Below are 24,525 nucleotides of genomic sequence, written 5' to 3'. Positions count from 1 at the left end.
TTTATAGTGCTAGCTCACGCAGTTCAACATGAATACCCCACTCAGACACAGTATACTGACTCCCGAGCCGCGAGTCCTTGTTTTAGCCCCTTAATGCCCAACACCCGACAGGGTAACAGCAAGTACCATCTTTTAATGTCTTTTGTAAGGGTGCAACTATACACCGATATTCCAATGCATCCCGATACTTGACCCACGATACGATATACGATAAACGTAGGCCCATTTATCGATACGCCACAATACGGAACGCAAATCTCAAGTACAGCGTTTCCTCGCTATTGTGCCTTTCAATAAATTGCTAACTTGGTTATAGCGCGCGGTAACACATGGCTCCCAAAAACGTACTCACATTTTTAATAAGCTCAGGTTTTACACCGAAAGATGTTTTCCCCCCATCTCATAAAACATTATCAGCTGATCCCCGCAAGCACATAACAATGGAAATACCTGTCAGCAAATCCTAATGGAAAGCACGCAATTCAATACCATTATCATACTATCTTGTTATTAAAACGTGTTCATTGTATATCTGGACTTGTGTTTGTAATATATTTTAATAGTTTTTTTTCAAAATTTCATTTAATATTGTTTTCATTAAGTTATGTGAAATCGTGTGTGAAGAGATGTACAGCAACCACCGTCAGATTATCGCTTTTGACGCATTGAAACGAACTTCAGTTGCTATAGAATGGATACATATATTAAAAATGCCATACTTTGACTCGTTAATAGTCATATTTGTGGCAATTTGGCTAAAATTTGTCAACATAACGTTTTCGCAATCGAAATACATGTAGCACGGGAAGTCCCTAGGGTGACTGGTCAAATTGTTCCATGCGTAAAAATATCCTGCAACAGCAATCACCAGTACCAAAATGCTACACTTGTGGTTCTTATAATTTTAAATATATATATATAATAAAAGCTGCAACTAAGGTAACACGCTATTGGAATATATTATTCCTGATAAAACAATAATTTCAGATACAATTTCTTCGACCATTGCATCAAAATTCTTTGACGTTGTATCACTGGTGGAGCAAATTAATTATTTTCTGGTGTTTGAACTTTGAATTGTTTTTAAGGAAAGTTAGAGAAAGTTCCACTTTGAAGCTGAACAACTTCAGTAGTCTTGTTATTATAATTTTTTTTTGACTATTCCAAAATCATGAAAGGTGCAATCTTGACATGCTTTAAGTCTTGTTTTTTTATCATTACCTAACGAGATACGTATCGTATCATGACCAGAATATCAAGATGCGTATCGTATCGTGACCTTCCTGTATCGTTCAGCCCTAGTCTTTTGGTATGACGCCGGGGAATGAAATCCGGACCTTCCGCTCTCCGGGCGGACACTCTACCACTAGACCACGGAGGCGGTCTAAAATGATTGTGGATCACAAACATATACATGATGGATCCCCACTTTTTGAAACCCCCATCAGGCTAAATTGTCCTAAGAGTTATCAACGTGCTAAAATTCAGGTAAAATACAGAGTTGAGTCATGTTGGTTGTTAGTTTCTTATCACCATGATCACGGCGACCAAAAAACAATATTTTTGTTTGATGTTTTGTTTGTTTAATGCTGCACTAAGCAATATTCAGGTACATGACAGCGGCCTGAAAATTCTCATGAAAGCTGCTATCAGAACTCACAAACTTTAGAAGCTGCAGGGCCTGACTAAACTCTTCAGGCCCTCATTTCAGAAATTGCAGCTTCTTGTGATAAATAAATCGACATGAAAATTTACTCAGGCCAAAAGGACCCATACAAGTTTGAAACTATGGGCCTGAGACTAGATCTACCTGCCTGGGCCAACGCTGTCTGGACAGGCAATCCAGCGATTGATATTGTGAGCATCGCTATGACATGCAATCAACCAAGTCAACGAGCCTGACCATCCAATCCATTAACATGATTAATTCGTCTCGTACGACAAGCACAGGTTGTTAAGAACTAAATCCTAACATGGCATCCCCATGTATATCACTCCCAGGAAGATCCAGTCATGAGACTAGCTCCAGATATAACCAGCCTTTGAAATTCACCTAGACCAAGACTGCTAACTTGTGCTGAGGAAAAGTACAATTCTAATAATGGTAGACCTCATTTATTAGCAGAATTTAAAGGGCTATCATTCTTAACCAGTTCCTCAAAGCTTCAACTTCGCTACAAGTTGGAACTGACAGAAAAAGTAAACATAGAAACCTCTGTCTCCTTCAAGCAGGACGAGCTACAAACCTAGCACTCATGAAAAAGGTCTGCACAAGTCCTTTGAACTGTCCTACAAATTGATTGGTTGTTTGCAACATGTTCAAGGAATTGCTAAATCCAAGAACCTCTTTTTATCGTTTTAACCATTAAAAAAAAGAAGATTCCTTAACATGATAAATCAAACGATAAACATGATAAATAAAAATACTTGATGGATGGAGCACTGATGTTTACCTTGCTCAGGTGTAATTAATATCAATGTCTACAGATCAAAGGAAGGTCGAGAATATTTCTTAATTCTACAATGGCTACATGAAATACTCAAATATGACTGGACAATCAATAAAATTAGACAGGATCAATTTGGATTGAAATGGTGTCTGATTTTATTACCATTTCGCTGCGCACTTACACAAAGCTGTCGCACTACTTCCATTTAAGATCCAACATGGCTGATATCAACACAACAGACATGATGGATTTCAGGATTTTTCAAATCAAATTTTTTTCCAATGCATATGGTGTGGGCTTTGCTTAATTCAGTGATGATGAGTTTAACTTTATCCCCGCCAAGGTAAACAGTTCAGGTGAATTTAGCCCAGAAACGCCACTTTTAGCAATATACCAGCAATATCACGGTGGGGGACACCAGCAATGAGTTTCACACATTGTACCCATGTGGGGAATTGAACTCGGGTCTTTGTTGTGACGAGCAAACGCTTTAACCACTAGGCTACCCGACCGCCCCTGAAGCACCAGAAGGGAGGTAATTCTATACCAACTGCGTTGATAAAAGTGAGTGAGTGAGTTGGGTTTAACGTCGCTTTTAACAGAATTCCAGTTATATCGCGGCGTGTAAGCTTAATGTGGGAGGAAAGCTCGAAGTGATGCAGGTCTCAGACGTTTATTACTTCAGTGAAACCCACGAGCATGGGTATGGTGCTGACAAACCTAGAAACATAATTGGGGCGAACCAGGATTCGAACCCACAATCATAGGTTTCTGGCGGGCCCAAGGGACGCAACTCTGCACAGCGAATCACGATCGAGATATGAATCAGTGATTGTTGTTTAGTGTTCGTTGTTGATCACCACACTCAGAACCATTCGAGTCAAATGACAGCAGTAAAGAATCAAGTCTGGACCAGACAATCCAGTCGTTGACCATGTTGACATATGCATCAATCCACACAGTTTGGATATGATGCTATGCGATCAAACAAGTCACAGAGCCTGACCACCCAATCCAAATAGTGGCCTCTTTGGACAAGCATGGGATGCCAGATACCAATATTCTTATCCGGAACTCCCACGGTTATCATGGTTATACACATTTATTTGCGACAGAGTGTATCCTTAAATTCCTACTGTATGGAACAGGGTGCCGAGGCACAAAACAACCTTAGCTCTACGACTGCTTTAGTCTACGTTAAGGTATGGGAGTTATGATCACCTTAGCGCTAAGCATGCTAAGATCACTTTGTACAACGGCACCCAGGCCTCCAATTAATGTTTTGAGGCATTTACTCACAAGTTTTCAGCACAGTGGGCATTGATATTTCTAATCCCTTGGATGCAGCCTATTGGGTACATTTACACAAGGAGTAGACAGTTTTGGAAAATAATTTTACTTAAAATGCTGTATCAGGTGGCTTATAATTTGGATCTGTTCGTGTCCTGCTCCAGTGAGTATGGTTTTAAACAGCTTTTAGCAATATTCCAGCAATATCAAATCGGGGGACTCCAGAAATGAGCTTCACACATTGTACCCATGTTGGGATTTGATCCCGGGTTTTCGGCATCACGAGTGAACGCTTGTACCACTAGGCTACCCGACCACCCCATGTCCTGCTCCAATTGTGTAACACATTGGATAAACTCACAACAGCGGTATACATGTATAGTTAACAACTTGCAAGACATAAAGCCCTCAATGTGAATTATTCACTGCAGACGTACTGTTGATGTATGTGTGATGGCTGTATTCAACATGTTCAATCAGTAAAGAAAGAAAGAAAAACATGCACAGAAGTTGAAAAGGAAACATGGGCAAATACGTATCATATTATCGGGGTCGTAAAATATTTCATGCTTATTTGTACACAAGCAACTCAAGTTCATTTGGGTAACGGTGATACATTTAGCGTATTTTACTTAAATACGCAGCTCTGATGTACGCACCTTGTGTTCCTGGGTGCAGCAGAGGTGATGCAGTAGTTGTGCTCGATGTTGTGCTGGTCTCTACTGCTGCAGCAGGTGGGGAATTGGCTGAGAAACAGGAGTCGTAGTTGATGACAGCGTCGAATGAGTCGAGCTGGGGTGCGTACTCAAACTGATCCTGGTCAAATGTTATCTGCTGGAGTGTCAGTTTAAACGGCTCCATAGAGATGTGCTACATGCCATCATCACCTCTCACCACAGGCTGAAACAGGAGGAGTAGAGAGTGAGTGGGGTTTACATGGGTGTGTGTGATGATACTCAAACCATCACCTCTCACCACAGGCTGAAACAGGAGGAGTAGAGAGTGAGTGGGGTTTACATGGGTGTGTGTGATGATACTCAAACCATCACCTCTCACCACAGGCTGAAACAGGAGGAGCAGGGAGTGAGTGGGGTTTTACATAGGGGTGTGTGTGATGATACTCAAACCATCACCTCTCACCACAGGCTGAAACAGGAGGAGCAAGGAGCGAGTGGGGTTTACATGGGTGTGTGTGATGATACTCAAACCATCACCTCTCACCACAGGCTGAAACAGGAGGAGCAAGGAGCGAGTGGGGTTTACATAGGGGTGTGCGGTCAAGGTGCATCCAATATGCATAAAAATAACAAAGTGCAAATAATATCCATTGACAAATTCCATTCAAAAGAAACTGGACCTTGAAATTATTGAATCATGTACAGTAAGCACAGTAAGATACTGCAAACACATGGACATTTTCTATACAATTTCTGTTCCGATAAGAACTCTGTCCTAGCAGATTTTCTTCACTCAATTTTGATTAAAATATGTAATTCTCTATCAAATTACCTACATGTACAAATATGAATGAGTGAGTGAGTTGGGTTTAACGCTGCATTTAACATGTTTAACAGTATTCCAGTTATATCACGCCGTGTCAGCTTAATGTGGGAGGAAAGCCCGAAGTGATGCAGGTCTCAGACGTTTACCACTTCGGTGAAACCCACTAGCACGGGGAGGGTGCTGACAAACCTAGAAACATAATCGGGGGGAACTGGGATTCGAACCCACAATCATAGGTTTCTGACATGTCCAAGGGATGCAACTCTGCACAGCGAATTGCGGCGCCCCACAAATAGGCATGAAGAAATCTTATAACATAATAGAATGACACTGTGACTCATTACCCATGAAGAGTGTTTATATTGCCTATACGTATCTCTTTACGGGTCATTTCTTACTGAATGGATGCAGGTATCATGTATACATGAACATTACTACAGTGGATAATGCACAGATGTGCAACATGTATCACTGTAATGATTTTATGCGACAAGTAACTCACTGAGTCAGAGTAACACATGCTAATTAGAAGTTAGCTGAACATAATAGAAGTAGAATTATGTTAAAAACAGTCTACTCATTGTTTTACAAAACCCACTGAACTGGAATGAAGTATAATATATTCAATATGTAAAGAAAACTATCAATACCCAATGTGAATGATCACATCATTGCACACACCAGAAACCAATAATAGTGGGTTCAAATCCGAGTTCGCCCCGATTATGTTTTTAGGTTTGTCAGCACCATTCCCGAGCTCGTAGGTTTCACTGAAGTGGTAAACGTCTGAGACCTGCATCACTTCGGGCTTTCCTCCCACATTAAGCTGACACGCCGTGATATAACTGGAATACTGTTAAAAGAGGCGTTAAACTCAACTGAGTCACTATGATTATCATAAGAAGCTCAACTGGGGCTCATTATCATGATTATGACTAACTAGCTGTAATACAGGGAGTCATCATGGTCATATGTCTTTCGAAGGGGCACATTTTAAGAAAACACAAACTGATGTTAGATTTCTAATGAATTTAGTTTTTGATTTAAAACATATCATCATGTTTGTAATCAAGCTGTTTAAATCATGTTGTAAGTACTTATCTACTCTCTACACAGTTGCAAATCAATGTAATTTGTAATGGCAAATATTTGTTTTTATATTTGCAGATAACAGATTGACATAGACTGAAAAAGGAACTGCTATATAAGATTATAATTCCTTACATGAGTGTGGCATAACCTATTCTTGAAAGTGACTGACAGGAAATACAACCACTCCACTAGGCAACTATTGAAACTTCACTCTGATTGGCTGCAACTGAGAGTTTGCCAGCATGGCCAGTAGGGCTGTTCCATTTTCAGAAATCAAATTTTCCAACAATAGACAAAGCTGCTATCGGTCGTATTTTATTGTCAAGGGATATGTCCGTTTCAAATTTTAATAATCCAACAGTATAGTGCAATTAACTGATTTTGAGAGTCAGAATGATCTGCGTAATGATTGATCATGCTGATGAAATGGAGATTGATATTTCTCCTTAGATTGCATTAACTACGCAGGTTTTCTGCGTTAGGCAAACCATGGGCAAGCATATGGCCCATAAATAAGGACAAGAAATAGTTAACAAATGATAACTACAAGTACAAGTACAACCATGACAACTGAACGAGGCATTGTTTCACAGAACCGCATATGCTCAGACTGTGGATTTCACCATGTTTGTATGTATCATATGTATACATGCTCCACCAGATACAGACTTGTCAAATCTATTCCTGTCTAGGTTAGCATGGAGGAAGTTCCCATGAATCATGTGGATGATATATGCCAAAATAAAAGAAATCAGCTGAAAATTATGCCAAAGCAGAGATTTTTGTAAATATTATAGATCTACATCTGTAAACATTTTAGTAAAACAACCATATTATTCTGCCCACATGAGTCACACTTGTTGCAGTTGAACACTTCCGGTAATATCCAATATTGCACTAAAAATGAATAAAACATGAGTCTGCATCTACTACCAGATGATAACTATATTTATTACCCACGTGGTGAAGATACAGGTGGTAAGATACTAAATCCGTACGTCACACGTGTGTCGTACAAGGTTGACCTTGTTTTATTCGTTTTGATTGGATAACCGTGACCTCTGTCACACCGGGACTACTTTTTTCATTCATAAAAAATCGCGAGACGTCATTCATTTTGCGATTACAAGGCAGAACTGAAGAAATTCATGAGAACGAGAGATATTTACAAACACTTTATTAAACCAAACAAGATAGTCACACGCATCAAATTCGGTTTGCATTCAATATAAGTTATGCATAGAGCTCCTACAGACGTATAATCGAGCTAGATCTATAAATCGATTTACAATGTACGACTGCCGATCGAGCGCGTCCCTTGAGCGTGACGCACCCGACCATTTTCGCAACTTTCAATTTGATTTAACGTAAAAGGATAAGCGTGGTGAAATGAAGTCTGTTTAAACTATCTGGACAGATATCTAGACTTACTTGGGATGATCTGGTTGTGCCATCGGTGTCCCCTTTGAAGCGTATTTTGTGGCGCTGTTTCGGTAGGTGTTGTTCATGAATGAACGAACACGACAGCACGACCAGATCACTTACAGTTCACAGTTCCGATACAAATCACTGGAAAACTCCGTGGAAGTGTGCCTGACTTCTGATTTTGTGGCCCCAAACATCCCAAATGTGAACAGTAACATTCCCTATCTCTAGCGTAAAACGCTGTGAGTGGATCGCGGTTGTCTTTTCTTATTCCGGTGGCGACCTTGCCCTTCGATCGTTCGAAGCTGTCACTGACATGCAAGCAGATTTGAGTTTGTTGATTTTCACGTCTTCAGTATATAGTGTGGTACAGTTAACATGAATGTCTTTGGCGAACAGTCTGATTTCCCTCTTCCAAAATGGTACGGACATGATATAAATTCAGCTGATAGATCAAGGAAACCGAACCATTTTGAATGCACAGACGGGACACCGGCAGTGTGATGCGTGTGACTGTTGATCCGATATTCAAAGCGCGGCGCTAATGTTACATTTCAAATTTTCTTTTCGGTGTCCTGCGTTCTAACAACATGGCGCTTGAATTACCATAAGTTGAAGACTTTCTTCCAAAAGGACCTCGAGCGTCGGTGCTGGTTTGTTTGCAAACAGAACAGCAGGCGCATGTTGTTAATGCGTATGCATAAACATGTCAACAATGCCCATATTTGGTCATATATCAATATTCATGCGCAACCAGATTTTGAAACCGGTTTCAGTTTGGTCTGTCAATGAACGAAAGTTGTTATGTATTTACACTTAAATATATATTTAACGTGGGTAATAAATAAAATACCACACTCATTCTCGTTAGATACCATTTTTACGAAACTCGTGAACTTTCTATGGTATCTGACCTCGCTTTCGCTCGGTCAGATACCATAGAAAGTCCACTCGTTTCGTAAAAATGGTATCTAACGAGAATGAGTGTAGTATTCTCTATATATACAACTCGTCATCTATTAGGCCTATATTCATCTCTCCTGAGTCTACTCATCAGTTTATGGTTGTCATTATAAATATCTTCATTAAATCAATCATCAATACTATGTTTTACTCCGTTGAGCATCACTTAAAAACTGATATGACATGTGACCCGAACAGAAAGGCAACAATTAGGCTATAGAGACAAAACCGATGTCTACATATACGTATATATATGTCTATATCTGCCTTAGTTAATCACTGGTATGTAAAAAGACTCTGTATATTTGATATGTTTGACAATAGGCTAGGCTAGGCTAGACAACTATAACGCATTCAACTAAATCCGCACAAAATCGTGACTGTTATGCGTCTACCAGGAAACAACATGTGCAAACCACATTCCGTCAACATTCACGAAATCAGAACAATTCTCACTTCCACATTTCGGCTGTCAGTCGAAATCGCGTCTGCTACACTTTCTAAGTATCCAAATATGGCTCATACAAAACACCAGCTGTGGATCACTACGTCTCATACTCACCACGCCCCGTATACAAATCTCTTCGAAGCACAGTGCATCTATTATTTGGGTTGATGCCCCACAATACTCGCCGGGCTTGCAAACAAATCTAAACTTCTCGCGACCTCTCGCGATATCTACGTGGCACGGCAAACCTGACGAGAGTGACCTCCCTTACACTTACGTTTCTTTGATTAAACGATTAAACATTAATTAAATCAAAGTATTTAACGATTTCAAATGTGTGCTTTACTTCGGATAATGGTGCTTGTGTACTGCAAGCTTTTCATTGCCACATGCAACTTTCTCGTTAGATTTTTCTTTCTACCTGTATACATAAACAACTTCAGACACTTTACATTCTTTTAGAAAGATTATAAACATTGAAATATATCTTTGTAGATCTAAACTTAGATCGTAAAGACGTGTTATGTTATGTATGTACACTTCTGGCACATTCCATCATTTAAGCTTTTTGAGTTAATTGTTCAAACAACATTTTAACTTAATCGGACCATCATATGCTTTATATATATTTGTTATTGGTTGAGAGGTCGCCTAGCCCATTAATTCTATTTTTTTTATTGCCCCAGAGATGATACAGCTTGAATACTGTTAAAAGAAGATTAAACCTACTCACAAGTGAGGTGAGGTGGGGTTTGACGTCGCGTTCAAAATTATTGCATTTATATAGCGACACGTACGCATGTACGTATGCGTGCACGCGCCTGTTTGCTTGTACTTGTCCTGACCACTGGCGGTTTTGTAGTTTCTATAACCCATTGAGATACCATGCCGCAGTGCAACATGGGAAATACCCCACTCAGACACATTATACAGACTCCGAGCCGACCAGTCCTCGATCTCATAAAAATCATATCTAAGTTCTTGTTTCCCCTAAGATCTGATTCTAATGAGATTGTCCATTTCTTGTTTTATCACGTTAATGCCAAGCGTCATACAGGGAAACAACAAGTACCATCTTTTACACGAGGATCGAACCACCGACCTTCCGCGCTCCCGGCAGACGCTCTATCCACTAGACAACGGTCTCATAATGTGCAACGCGTCCTCCTAGGGTGAGTGCGTTAGGATGCAGTAGGGGTCGCGGGTAGCCAAGTGGAATAAAGTGTCCGCTAGCCATGTGTTCGAACCAATGAGTCAAGCCGATTATTATCCTTGGACTGTCATTACAGTGGTAGACGTCCACTATCTTTGCTAGTTCAGGCTTTCTGTCTACATTACACAACATGCATGCTCACCATGATTTAACTGAATAGCTGATCAAGTTAAGCGGAGATAACACCACGTTACCCGAGGCATGGGCGTTATCTATAGTCAGTTAACGCCCTTGCCTCGGGAAGATGCATCTCGCTCAAATTATAGTAGGGGCCCGGTGTCACAGACTCACGGTGACACACACACACACACACACACACACACACAGTAAAATAAGAGTGATTCGTTCATGTTCCGCTATCACATCATGGGGAGTTCATTAGGGGCGGACCATTTGATATTGAGGGGATTTGGGTTAGGTTGTGCCATGTTTTGTTTTCTTAATCTTTTGGAGCTGATATTTCTTTCCTTCTTAAAAGAGAGCTGAAATTTTTTATGGCACATTTCAAATTCAACCTATGGAAAGAAAGTTAAAATGTTCTCACTGTTTACTAAAACATAATAACTGTACAGGCGTACGTGATTTTAAAAAAAAACCACAATGAAAATAGCACTATAATAAAGCATTTGTATTTCATAATAGGCCATACGTAAGATCCGACTACGTAAGGAGGAGTTAATTAACATTTATAGATAGCGCTGGGGATTAAGGGTCCAGCCCGGAGGGGGTTTATGATAAGAGGGGTTTTAAATATGACGCCCCGGGTTTTTATCCCAATGATAGGGGTTTCAAATATCATAAAACCCTCGGACGTGTTTTATCATATACACGAATACTGTGGACTTCGTTAGCTTCGTTTCGTCACTTTCTCCACCCCTCTTTCACTAATTTAGCCCTGAGGACGAGGTGAGGTGAACTGGGGTTTAACGTCGCGTCCAAGATTATTGCACTTATATAGCTACGTGTGTGCATGTGTGCGTGTGTACGTGCATGTGTGTGTGTGTGTGTGTGTGTGTGTGTGTTTTCTAGTCCGGACTGATGCGGATTTATAGTGCTAGCTCACTGAGCTACCAGGCGGCAGTTTACCATGAATACCCCACTCAGACACAGTATACTGACTCCGAGCCGACCAGTCCTTGTTTTAGCCCCTCAATGCCGATCGCCAGACAGGGTAACAACAAGTACCATCTTTTAACGTCTTTTGGTATGTCGCGGCCGGGGATCGAACCACAGAGGCGGTCCTGAGGACGAGGAAGGATAGGGGGCATTTTTAGTATACTGGAAAAGACATATTTTATATCAAAGGAAAACTTTGAAATGTAGGCATAAAAATCACCCGGCATATTCAGATAGCTAAAAGGGGCAGACTTTCCAAACATAAGACAATCTATTTATGAGCAAGTCTGTGACCCAAGATAATTATTTTCACATTACTGTATCCACATGTTCCATGAAAAGCCCAAAACATGAATATATTGACATTGCTAAACGTTTTGATAATTCATTATATTATGAAAAAAGCGTCCCAAAACGACTATTGTCATTTTTCTCGTTCATGAGAAAATTGTTTATTTGACCGACAGTTAAGCGGCTTGTCATTCGAATCAGGCTCATAACGACGGTATGGTAGCACAAATGGGTCCAGGATATTTGTCACAATATTATATATGGAGATATAACAAACCGATATTGGTGGATGTCCTTTATTAAACAGTGACGATTATACACTGTGGGTAGACGTGGAGAGAACTACGAATTCGGAGTGATGCTATTTATATTTTACGCACGCTTCGTTTTATTACACGTTTTGTGACGTGACCAACTTCAATTAAACCCGCCTTCTGTACGGGTTTAATTGGACATAGCAACGGTTGTGGCACTGTTGCTGGTTACCCGTTTTGCAATCCACATTCCGACACACAGGTAGATCGGTGCCGAATACCCGTTTCACCATCCACATTCGGACCCCAGAAGTAGATTTATTTCCCCTTTGTGTATTAGATCGTAAAACAGTTGTTTCGGAAGTCAAACATATCTAATTTACAATGCACTGACTTGATTCGCCAGTTGACGTTGATTTATTAAATGATACATGTGTGTGTGTGTGTGTGTGTGTGTGTGTGTGTGTGTGTGTGTGTGTGTGTGTGTACATATATATATAGTTGTGATGGTATAACTGCCCTCATTGCCGTATGGGTACTTTACTGTGGAGTGTCAACACGTACGTATGATTTTACGACGCTTATTTTAATACTGAAAACACGCTTATAAAGAACTGTGGATATAACGAACTACAGTTAATGGGACCCGTGAAGATCCGGGGTAGAATAGGTCTTCAGCAACCCAAGGCGACTGTGCTTGTCGTAAGAGGCGACTCACGGGATCGGGTGGTCAGCCTCGCTGACTTGGTTGGTGCATGTCATCGTATCCCAATTGCCTGAATCGATGTTCATGATGTCGATCACTGGACTGTCTGGTCCAGACTCGATTATTTATAGATCGCCGTCATATAGCTGGAATATTGCTGAGTGCGGCGTTTAACAACAAACAAACAAACAACAACTAATGCCCCCTTTGAGTTCGTTATAACCGTAATTTAATATACTTCAGCCATATGACCGGGGACACCAATAATCGGATTAAAACATTGAGCTTTTGTAGCGAATCGAACCCAGTCTTCGATACTATAATCACTACCCCATTGTCCCAGGCCCGCCAAACAAGGGAACAGAACACTCAAGTTGTCAACCGATCTCGAGGGGCGTATGATGTGATGTACCCTGTGTGGGAGCCTATGTACATAGGCTCACACACAGGCTAGGCTACATTACACCATATCGATAGGGATCGATTGACGACGAATTTATGTCACCGACATTCATTCACAGTCCCTGAATACATGTCCAAAGTTTCACTGAGTAAAACGCTTTGTTTTAGCCATTTTGGCAGCTAGCAGACGACACGAACCGAGTTACTTCCCTTAACCCAATGAATGGGATAAACATCGGTTCGATCCGTAGAGAATAGGTCGAGGTGACTAACGGGATCGAGTGGCCAGGCTTGCTGATTTGGTTGATGCATGTCATCGTGTCCCAATTGCGAAGATCGATGCTTATGATGTCAGTCACTCGATTGTCTGGTCCAGACTCGATTATTTACAGACCGCCGTGATATACCTGGAATATTGCTGAGTGCGGCGTTAAACAACAAACAAAGAACAATACAAATGATTTACAACAGGAAATATTGGTATTAGTTTATTAAAGTTGATTGTAAACTCCCCTTTCCCCGGTGGCCCTCTCTTAAAAAATTAAATATTCCCTAATATATTAACATTAATCCTGATATCATGTATTTTGACAACATAATCCACAAACAAACAAAACGTTTTAGCTCAGCGATACTTATGCGAGGTAAACAAGTTACGCAAGGTGTGTTGTGATTGATTTCTCAGAGGGGTACATGGAAAATATTTACCCGCTCCTTAACCTATCAGAAGCTAGTATTTCAATGTACGGTGAGAAAACCGTCGTTATACACCCCTTACAGTGAGCGAGTATTTGTGAGTGTGTAATGTTATAGACGAAAATATTCCAGCCATGTGACGGCGCTGTGCAAATAATCGACACTGGACCAGACAAACCGGTGGTTGATATTATGAGCAATGTTCCCCGCTGTCAGGCACGATGGCAAGCAATCGACTAAATCGTCGAGTTTGGCCACCCGATCCTTTTAGTCAAGAATTGCTTCCCGGGAACCTATTCTTCCCCGGAATCCATTATGTGCTATGGCTGAAGTGGACAGCTGGTGGAGCGTTTAAAATTGATAACAAATTCTTTCCATGAGAGAGACTGAATGTTGTGTAACGCTAAAGTCAGCAACACTCCAGCTATATCACGACTACCCGTAAACCCGCGCCTGGACCAGGCAAACCAGTGACTAAAAGTATGAGCTAGAATCCTATCCTCAGCAGTCACAGAGACTCACCATCGGCCTCTTAACCGACCCTTACAAGCAATGGGAACGAATAGCACCAGGAATCACCAAATAAATCGAGTATTTTCACCAGGATCGAAATTGTGTGAAAGTTGTTTACACCACCCTCGTTTAGCAATATTTCAGCTCTATCGGAGCATGTTGGCCTGTAAATGACCCGGCAAACTAGAGTTACATAGCTTGAGCAACGGTCCACGCCGTCGGGTACACAAAACACAAAATGAACCAGCACACACCCTTTAACTCGATCCTTGTCTTAGACTACTCTTAGACTAGCAACCGACTCCGTGGTCGAGTGGACAGAGCGTCTGCCCGGATAGCGGAAGTTGGATGGTTCGACCCCAGAGAGCGTCGTACCAAAAGAATTTAAAAAATGGTACTTGTTACACTACCTGGCGCTCGGATTAAGGGGGTGACGCAAGGGTTGGTCGGCTCGGGTCAGAGTACTGTTCCTGAGTGGGGTATCCATGTTGAACTGCGGCATGATGTCTCAGTGGGCTATTACAAGTACACATACACGCACGCAAACCGCGATATAAGAGTTATCATCTTGAACGCGACGTTAAGTGTCATTTCACGTCACCTATTATGAAAATAATTGGTTGTTGGTGACAAAACTGACGCGGAATTCTTTGGAGTGCAAGACCAAGCATTCTGTAGCCAAGTGAATTAATTTGATAATTCATTAGTCATCACAGCGTTTGTAGATAAATTAGTTTATTTTACCATTTTTCACATTTTCAATTTGTTACACGGTCATACATTGATCACAATGTCAAACTGGATTTACAGAACAGATATAAGCATGACACGAGAATAAATTCCAGTTTTCTATTTATTCTATTTGATGTGGGGGGCACGGGTGGCCCAGTCGTTTAAGGCGCCGCGATTCGCTGTGCAGAGTTGCGTCCCTTGGGCATGGCAGAAACCTATGATTGTGAGTTCGAATCCCGGTTCGCCCCAATGATGTTTCTAGGTTTGTCAGCACCCTACCCGTGCTCGTGGGTTTCACCAAAGTGGTAAACGTCTGAGACCTGCATCACTTCGGGCTTTCCTCCCACATTAAGCTGACACGCCGCGATATAACTATAATACTGTTAAAAGCGGCGTTAAACCCAACTCACTCTGTTTGTTTAACGCTCACCAATATATCAGCTCTATGGCGGCGAACTGTAATTAATTGAGTCTTGACCAGCCAGACCAGTGATCGATATTGTGAGCAACGATCCACTCCATCGCGGTACCATGACACGCAATCAAAGTCACCCTGCCTGACTACCTCCAATCGATTCAGTGGTCTCTTGAATATATAACGACCAGCATAGGTTGCTGGGGACCTGTTATAACCCGGATACCCTGCAGAGATTCGATTCAAAATATAATACAATGGAATGGAAACTGTATATGAGTAAAAAGTATCACATTTCTGAATACCTGAGTGTGAATGAATAAGGTTTATGCTTTCCGCTATATCCCAACAATATCACGACGGGGACACCGGAGATGGGCCTCACGCATTGTTCCCACGTCAGGAATCGAACCCAGGCCTCCCGCTTTTTGGTTTGAATATATTGAGGAGTCACGATGCATCGCCTTCTCCCGATAATGCATTTGCAGGTGTGGCCATTAGTTCCGGATAAATGTTGTGCAATCTTTGGTCGTGACGTCACGCAACTTCCGGTCTGAACAAGCTTGTCACGTGACTAGCACAAAACGTCATCTGTCTCCGTGTACAGGAGGTCCCATCTCAATCTGACCGGTCGCCCTGACTACAAACAAGAGACAAATCTTAACATTGTGACTGGATCATTCAGTCTGATGCTATATACGGAGGCCTGAACTGTCATGGTCACAGTTGCAAACACAGGGTTGAAGTGTTACCGGGAGGGCGCGTTTTCCCCATGTTTTTAGGTCATTGCTTAGATTAATATTAAAATTATGAATGCTGGACATGTTACGCATGTGTTTAAGCCAAACACACACCGTAGATGGTGACATGGACCGATCATTTGATATATTAGACGAAATGGTGGTTTGGCTTTCATTTGGATAAATACTTGGATCCTGAAAATATTGAAAAAGGCTTGTGAAAATAAATTGGTCGGCTCCCATTTTCAGAGTAAATATTGTAGGTTTTGAAGTAGTGACTGAAGAATATATCCTGCTTCAAGCGAATATCCCACAGGCTTCCACGTTTTCAAGACGTAGGGGACATTCAGTTACTGGAGACCAGGTCATAGTGGGTCGCTAATCCATCAGAGCAAGTTGTGCAAGTAATAACGACATTGTGGTTCATCGCATCACTTGAAGGGAGACGCTTAAACAAATACAATTACGAAACTCGTTAATAGTGAGTGAGTGAGTGAGTTGGGTTTAACGCAGCTTTTAACAGTATTCCAGTTACATCACGGCGTGTCAGCTTAATGTGGGAGGAAAGCCCGAAGTGATGTAGGTTTCAGACGTTTACCACTTCAGTGAAACCCACGAGCACGGGTATGGTGCTGACAAACCTAGAAACATAATCGGGGCGAACCGTGATTCGAACCCACAATCATAGGTTTCTGGCGTCCCTTGGACACACCAGAAACCTATGATTGTGGGTTCGAATCACGGTTCGCCTCAATTAGGGGGCACCATACCCGTGCTCATGGGTTTCACTAAAGGGATAAACGTCTGACCTGCATCACTTCGGGCTTTTCTCCCACATTAAGCCGTGATATAACTGGAATAATGTTAAAAGCGGCGTTAAACCCAACTCACTCACTCACTAAAACACGGACAAAAATCCTCGCCATCGTTGCCTTGTTATGCTATACAGTAGTATTGTGAGGCAATATTTTTTTCACCATTGCAGAAATATGGAATCTGCCAGAGTTAAAAATATATTTACAGCGTCGTTCCTTCGTTATGCTTTAATGAAATCTTTCCAGCGAACGCGAAGATTATTGTGAGGGAGCGCTACATATACATACATGTATATATAGTTTTACCATCTTGAATGACATAGGAGCTTCATCGCGGCACGCAGACATGTAAAATAATCAGAACAATTCCCTATAAATGACTGACGTCCTTAGACGTACTGTCCTCGTATCTAGGCTAGCCTATTACAAGGTTAGGCTTGGACTCCTAATTCAGTACAGACTTGGAGCAAGACCAGCAGACAAGCAATCAGCCAAGTCACATGCCTGAACATCCGATCCATTTAAGATGGACGAGAATAGCTAACTGGGGACCTATTCCACTCCGGAATCCTTCGGGGTTGGCCGGAAGATCACAAATGTAATGTGATGGTTATTTCCGGTCAGAAACGACTCATTGCTAACACATTATACAGATTCTTTAATTTAATCCTTCCCTGGGGCCCGTCCCACTAAGCGACCCCGTAATTATTGTTTATATCGAATTTTAACGTCTATGGCGACAGCTGCACATACTAGCCGCCTGGAGACTATAATTACAATTGATTATTATACGGCACAGCACCTTCTGCATCAGGTATTAAATGCATGTCCATGTTTCAATCTGATGCAGTGACATGTAACACACATCTATGACACATTTGAAATATTTCACAATTTACAGATTTGTGATAAAATGTCTGTCGGGGTAGAGTAGTGAAAGTGATTTTTTACCCGCTTTATCAATGTTTCAATAAAATCAGATTAAACAGTGTCAGATTAAGAAGCACATCAATGGACGTTTCGGTGAAACCTTAAGCAAGGGTATGTGATGACAGATCAGAGGTCGGTACGTATATGGGATTCAAACCCACGACTATAGAATCTAGGCAAGGCAAATGTCAGGGTCCCCTCATACAACAGACGAGCTGGGTTTGCTTGTACCAACCTGTGAGGATGACCTCTTTGGACCGGGGTTAGAATTAGTCCCCAGCAACCTATTGCTCGTAAAGGGCAACTACTTAGATACGGTGGTCAGGCTGGATGACTTGGTTGATTGCAAGTCATCATGACCCGGCTGCGTGGGACGTTACTCATAATATCAACCACCGGTTTGTCTGTCCCAAATTCGATGATAACAGGTCAGCGTGATGAAGCTGTTGTGTTACTGACTGTGGCGTAGACCAATCAACACGATCTGTGGTGTGGTGGGTTAAGTGGGGGATTGTATGCCATGTCAAGTCTGTGCTAATGTGTAGCATCGAACCGGGTCCTTGGCGTGACGAATGAACGCTTTTACAACTAGGCTACCCAACTGTCGACTTCACTGTCAATAACATCACACATAACCTGTAGGGCCAAAAAAAGAATACACTTTAAAATTGGATTTGACAAAACCTTACAAACGTTATCAAAGCGTTATTTTCCTGAAAACAGTCGCCGAAACACGTAAGGTCCAAAACGCAAGTTTAGTGCCCGTATCAAAAACAGTTTTGTTTGTTTTATTCTAAGCCACCATCACACGTGGGTGTATACCTTCTTTTGTCCGACAGTGTACTTTCAAATCAATATTGAGAGAGCGTGTGGATATAGTCCTTGGTAGGTGTGTTCTGCGACACTGAACATAATTATCTCGTGAATACTGAACAAAATGTACGTTTTATCATGGCACAGGCACATTCGTTACCGAATCCCCTTCTGACGGATGTTAAGAAATAACGTTGATTTTATTGGGCCACAGAAATTGATTTTTAGATTTTTAGCATAATACTCGTGTTTGGTGGGGAAAGAGAAATCTAAGGATTGATTTAGTATGGCGTTATACGCTGTCACAGTGTTATTTTCTGATAAATGGATGCCGTGCATTTGTGTTCCGTTTTGGTCACGTGACACACCGGGTTTGATTCCCGACATGGGTACAATGTGTGAAATCTATTAATTAGATATTTTCCGTCCGTTTGTGTGATTTTCCGTTAGTCTGCAAAGTCGATCAAAGACTCGAACACGGGTCTTGTAAGACTCGAACATGGGCCTTGTAAGACTCGAACACGGACCTTGTAAGACTCGAACATGTGCCTTGTAAGACTCGAACATGGGCCTTGTAAGACTCGAACATGTGCCTTGTAAGACTCGAACATGGGCCTTGTAAGACTCGAACATGGGCCTTGTAAGACTCGAACACGGGCCTTGTAAGACTCGAACACGGGCCTTGTGAGAACTCCAACACGGGCTTTGTAAGACTCGACCACGGGCCTTGTAAGACTCGAACACAGGCCTTCGGTTTGACGAAGGAACGCTTTAACCACTGGCAAGGCAACACGCCCCGGCAACTTAATGACATATGAAACTACAAGCTGTCACTGTCACACATTGACCACTCAAGGTGCTGACAAACAAAATGCGTCATGGAGTGGAAGCCAAACAAATTCTATAGCATGTGTTCGTGTATATTTTTAAGCAACTCTAGAGGCAACATAATACATTGTGCATATTTATCAAATATAATGCATTGAGTTGTGACGATCACTACTTGTAGTGGGTAATCAACAATACACATTACGTCATCAAAAACAATCAAAGAGATGTATAGTTTATTATATACCGAACAACCGTTATTCTCACGTGCCACTTGTCTTTGATTGAGTTCATAAGCCTGGTCATGCTTGTGTAGGTAAAAAACTGCTATTCCATTTGCCACATGAAAGACGGTGGTTCGTGTACATTGCATCATGCAGAGCGGACACACACGTGAACACACAGGACACAGTAGTCATGCAAACAAACTTGGTCGTGTCACGTGTCACCATGGTCACAACACACCCATCAGGAAACAGAAGATCAGTGCGCATGCGTGTATGAGAAACATGATCAGAAGGAAGTGTTTCTTGATTATTACCAAAGATCGCTCCAGGAACTCGCCAACTGATTCTGCTTCAAAGTCACAATCTGGAGCATAAAACGGAAAAAATTATGCTGACACCGATTTTCAGTGATCAATTCATATAATTTTCATCCCTATTTTACGCCCAATAAAACCAGTTTCTGCAGAAATCCAGACTTATTATTCTCTGGCGTTTAGGTTGCATATTTAAGCTTAAAAGAATCTTAAATCTAAACAGTTCTGATCATTTTAGAACATAGCTTTAAAAAAATAATTGGGAAAAAAATCCAGTAAAAGTACCAGAGTTAGTTCGGAGGCATCGAACAATATCCAGTGAAATAGGGGCGTTGGGGTAGCCTAGTGATTAAAGCGTTCGCTCACCACACCGAAGGCCTGGGTTCGATTCCACACATGGTACATTGTATTAAGCCCATCTCTGGCGTAAAACCTTTCTCACTCATACACTCATGCATACACTCACGCACCCACCCAACCATATACTGCACATAGTATGTTATGCCTGTTTCCTAATACCTATAATAGTTAACCAAAATTTACATAAGAGATAAAAATAATGGGTTTTTTTATCAATGTTACCGATGTGGTGTTCTTGTGTATTGGGTGGCTGTGTCCTGTTGACTTCTTCCACCGATGGCCGAGGATGGTCTTGTACTCGTTCGGACACAATGGCGGAATGTTCTGATGACTTATCTGATACCTCCTGATGGTGAAGGCAACATAAGAATATTTACCAGGCTTTATAACATCGTTTCTTCGATGAAAGTGATGACCAGGTATGTATACGAATATTTGAAACTTTGAAACAATGCTACCTACCCGTGCGTCGTGCACGTGCTACCATGGCAGTGAACCAGCTTTGACCAGGCTCAGAGCTCATACGACATTAGGACAAGGCTCAGCTGCTTAACCGAAGTTTCGTTATTCCAACACTATTACTCAAATTATATTTGAACACACAATGCCATTTAGAAAGTGGTCAAACGTAACAAATATTACATTAAATATACCTTTTTGGGGTTGAGTCCCGTCCGGATTTCGAACCAACACCGCCTGAGTGAGGCACCTAATCGCCAGCACACAAGTCACGTCAGTACACCCGGATTGGACTCAACCCCAAAAAAGTACGATATTCTGTACTTTACCAAGAAAGTGTCATCCAAATATAACATTTGTTACAAATTATATTTGTATGTATTATGAATAATTAAAACAGCACTTGCCCCAGGGCATACACAAACCACACAACAACTTGAGCAAGCAACTGACGCAGAAAGCCTAACATACAACACCCGACACAGAGCAGGTAGCTAACACACAACACCCGACACAGAGCAGGAAGCTAACACACAACACCCGACACAGAGCAGGAAGCTAACACACAACACCCGACACAGAGCAGGTAGCTAACACACAACACCCGACACAGAGCAGGAAGCTAACACACAACACCCGACACAGAGCAGGAAGCTAACACACAACACCCGACACAGAGCAGGTAGCTAACACACAACACCCGACACAGAGCAGGTAGCTAACACACAACACCCGACACAGAGCAGGAAGCTAACACACAACACCCGACACAGAGCAGGAAGCTAACACACAACACCCGACACAGAGCAGGTAGCTAACACACAACACCCGACACAGAGCAGGTAGCTAACACACAACACCCGACACAGAGAAGGTAGCTAACACACAACACCCGACACAGAGAAGGTAGCTAACACACAACACCCGACACAGAGCAGGTAGCTAACACACAACACCCGACACAGAGCAGGTAGCTAACACACAACACCCGACACAGAGTAGGTAGCTAACACACAACACCCGACACAGAGCAGGTAGCTAACACACAACACCCGACACAGAGCAGGTAGTTAGCACACAACACCCGACACAGAGCAGGTAGTTAGCACACAACACCCGACACAGAGCAGGTAGTTAGCACACAACACCCGACACAGAGCAGGTAGCTAACACACAACACACGACACAGAGCAGGAAGTTAACACACAACACCCGACACAGAGAGGGTAGCTAACACACAACACCCGACACAGAGCAGGTAGCTAACACACAACACCCGACACAGAGAAGGTAGCTAACACACAACACCCGACACAGAGCAGGTAGCTAACACACAACACCCGACACAGAGAAGGTAGCTAACACACAACACCCGACACAGAGCAGGTAGCTAACACACAACACCCGACACAGAGCAGGTAGCTAATAGACAACACCCGACACAGAGCAGGTAGCTAACACACAACACACGACACAGAGCAGGAAGTTAACACACAACACCCGACACAGAGAAGGTAGCTAACACACAACACCCGACACAGTGCAGGTAGCTAACACACAACACCCGACACAGAGAAGGTAGCTAACACACAACACCCGACACAGAGCAGGTAGCTAACACACAACACCCGACACAGAGCAGGAAGTTAACACACAACACCCGACACAAACATCTTCACATGAGACCGCACCTTTCGCATTCCTCCTGCATTAATACTGGACTGGTCAAGGGCGGTCAGCAGAGACTGAAGCTTCGTGTCCACTGTCGACAGGAAGGATGTGAGGTGCTGGACAAAAAATAGAATGATTACACTTATATGAACATAAACATCATATAGAGATGTGAGTCATATCGATATATTGGGAAATGTCAAAACATAGATTAAAACAAGAATACAACTGCAAATCAGATATGTGAATTTCTCTTTATAGCACTAGGGACTATGGATGGTGAATAAGAATTTACAACAGCCTGAATCTGAGTGAATGTTGTTTTACGCTATAGTAAGCAAATACAGCCATGGCGCCCTGTGAGCAATCGAGTATAGACCACACAAACCAGTGGTTGACAGAATGAGCATCGACCCACACCACCGGGGCACGATGATAAACAATTAGCTTGGTCGCATAGTGTGACCACCCGATTCCCCTCGTATTCTACCCTTTTAAACATGAGTTTTGACAAAGTAATACCTACATCAAATTCAACCTTCGATGGTTTCTCTGTTGTTTCAGCAGCAGCAACCGCTCCACCACGTGACTGTGACGTCAAATCTTGCATTTCGTACTGACGTATTTCCGCTATTCTTTCCTGCGCCTTCCGGTGACTATTGACGATGTTCTGCAGGTGGTGGTTCACCTTGTCGCCGTCACTGGGGACGAAACGACGGCGACATTGGGGACATGCGTAAGGATTCCTGTACGTCTCCCGAGCCCCCAGAATCGACTGCTGAAGACACTGTCGACAGAACGAGTGGAAACAGTTATAGAGTGTCACTGGTTGGTTCAGGAGTTCCAGACATATTGGGCAGTTGAGATCCTCTGTCAGGGGGTCCTCCTCTTGGGGCGATGCCATGGCCATTGCCACTTGTGTATTGCTTGGTCGACTGGTATCCTGTCTACAGTTGCCGATAAGGTCCTGATCAGTTCTACAGTGTTGTATTACTGCCGATCATGACGCATCGTCAGTGACTGGTTCATACGTTAGAACTGTTTCCAGCCCCAGGACGACGTTGACTGCAAGTAAAAAACAACTTGACGACTTACGTGATTGCAATACTGATGTTAGGACTCGTTAAAAACGTATTTATTTTGTGGGTATTGTTTCACCAACACCAGAGTTGTTGAAAGAAAACTCGAAACATGATTTTTAATTTACATGTAAGTACTAAAAAAATTAACACCCACCCCACCCCACCCCCACCCCCCCACCCCCCTCACACACACACACACACCGACACACACACACACACAATCCGGTCCTTGTTCACCTTCTCCTCGATCAGTGTATTATATCTTAATCTTATTATTAATACCCTTGAACTAAATGCCTGATTTGAATAACACGACGCAAAAAGACCTATCAAATTAATGAAACTGTGTTGATTATAGGCAGGATAGATATATTAAAACATGGTATTTGCTTTGCATAAATATTGTGTTCAATATAATTGCATGTCATTTACTTAGCAGAGTTGCGTCCCTTGGGCGTAAAAGAAACCACTGATCGTGGGTTAGAATCTCAGGTTCATTCAGGTTATATTACAAAGTTTGTCAGCACATTGCCCTTGTTCGTGGGTAAACCTGCATCACCCCGCCCTTTCGTCCCACAAATACTAGTACTTCAATGCTTCACAATGTGTATATAACGTCAATACTTCACAATGTGTATATAACGTCAATGCTTCACAATGTGTATATAACGTCAATGCTTCACAATGTGTATATAACGTCAATGCTTCACAATGTGTATATAACGTCAATGCTTCACAATGTGTATAACGTCAATGCTTCACAATGTGTATATAACG

At 42.1% G+C, this 24,525-nt stretch overlaps 2 protein-coding genes across 3 annotated transcripts in view; both read right to left on the bottom strand.

Moving 5' to 3' along the window:
* The window catches only part of LOC139456343 (golgin subfamily A member 3-like), a 34,127-nt gene extending 24,760 nt beyond the window's left edge, over positions 1 to 9,367 (bottom strand). The window contains exons 1-2 of one of the 2 annotated variants that reach the window (XM_071237988.1): positions 9,286 to 9,367; positions 4,400 to 4,640 (exon numbers count right to left, since the gene is read on the bottom strand). In XM_071237988.1, coding sequence (XP_071094089.1) covers positions 4,400 to 4,601 — 202 coding nt within the window. In that variant the 5' untranslated portion in view covers positions 4,602 to 4,640; positions 9,286 to 9,367. Of the gene's footprint in view, positions 1 to 4,399; positions 4,641 to 9,179; positions 9,256 to 9,285 lie in introns of those variants that run through there. The other variant, XM_071237989.1, reaches the window with a different exon arrangement.
* Positions 9,368 to 19,801: 10,434 nt separating this feature from the next.
* Positions 19,802 to 23,722, bottom strand: LOC139455611 (tripartite motif-containing 13-like). Its single transcript, XM_071237165.1, has 4 exons — positions 23,193 to 23,722; positions 22,687 to 22,782; positions 20,759 to 20,882; positions 19,802 to 20,226 (listed from the first exon to the last, which is right to left on the bottom strand). Exons 1-4 carry the CDS (start codon positions 23,574 to 23,576, stop codon positions 20,090 to 20,092), a joined length of 741 nt encoding a protein of 246 aa, XP_071093266.1. The 5' UTR covers positions 23,577 to 23,722; the 3' UTR covers positions 19,802 to 20,089.
* Positions 23,723 to 24,525: the final 803 nt, after the last annotated feature.

The sequence above is a fragment of the Haliotis cracherodii genome, unplaced genomic scaffold (assembly GCF_022045235.1).
Source record: "Haliotis cracherodii isolate W230 unplaced genomic scaffold, xgHalCrac1.p SCAF_11, whole genome shotgun sequence".
In the NCBI taxonomy this organism is placed as follows: domain Eukaryota; kingdom Metazoa; phylum Mollusca; class Gastropoda; order Lepetellida; family Haliotidae; genus Haliotis; species Haliotis cracherodii.
Note: the sequence above shows the minus strand (reverse complement) of the source record. Positions and strands in the feature narration are given on the sequence as shown.

Excerpts from the sequence above, each read along its gene's own strand:
- LOC139455611 (XM_071237165.1), bottom strand. The coding sequence starts at position 23,576 with ATGGCCATGGCATCGCCCCAAGAGGAGGACCCCCTGACAGAGGATCTC. Across the intron at positions 22,783-23,192 it reads CATCGAAGGTTGAATTTGAT|CACCTCACATCCTTCCTGTC; the intron begins GTAGGTATTACT and ends TTTTTTGTCCAG. Across the intron at positions 20,883-22,686 it reads ATGCAGGAGGAATGCGAAAG|GAGGTATCAGATAAGTCATC; the intron begins GTGCGGTCTCAT and ends CTTCACCATCAG.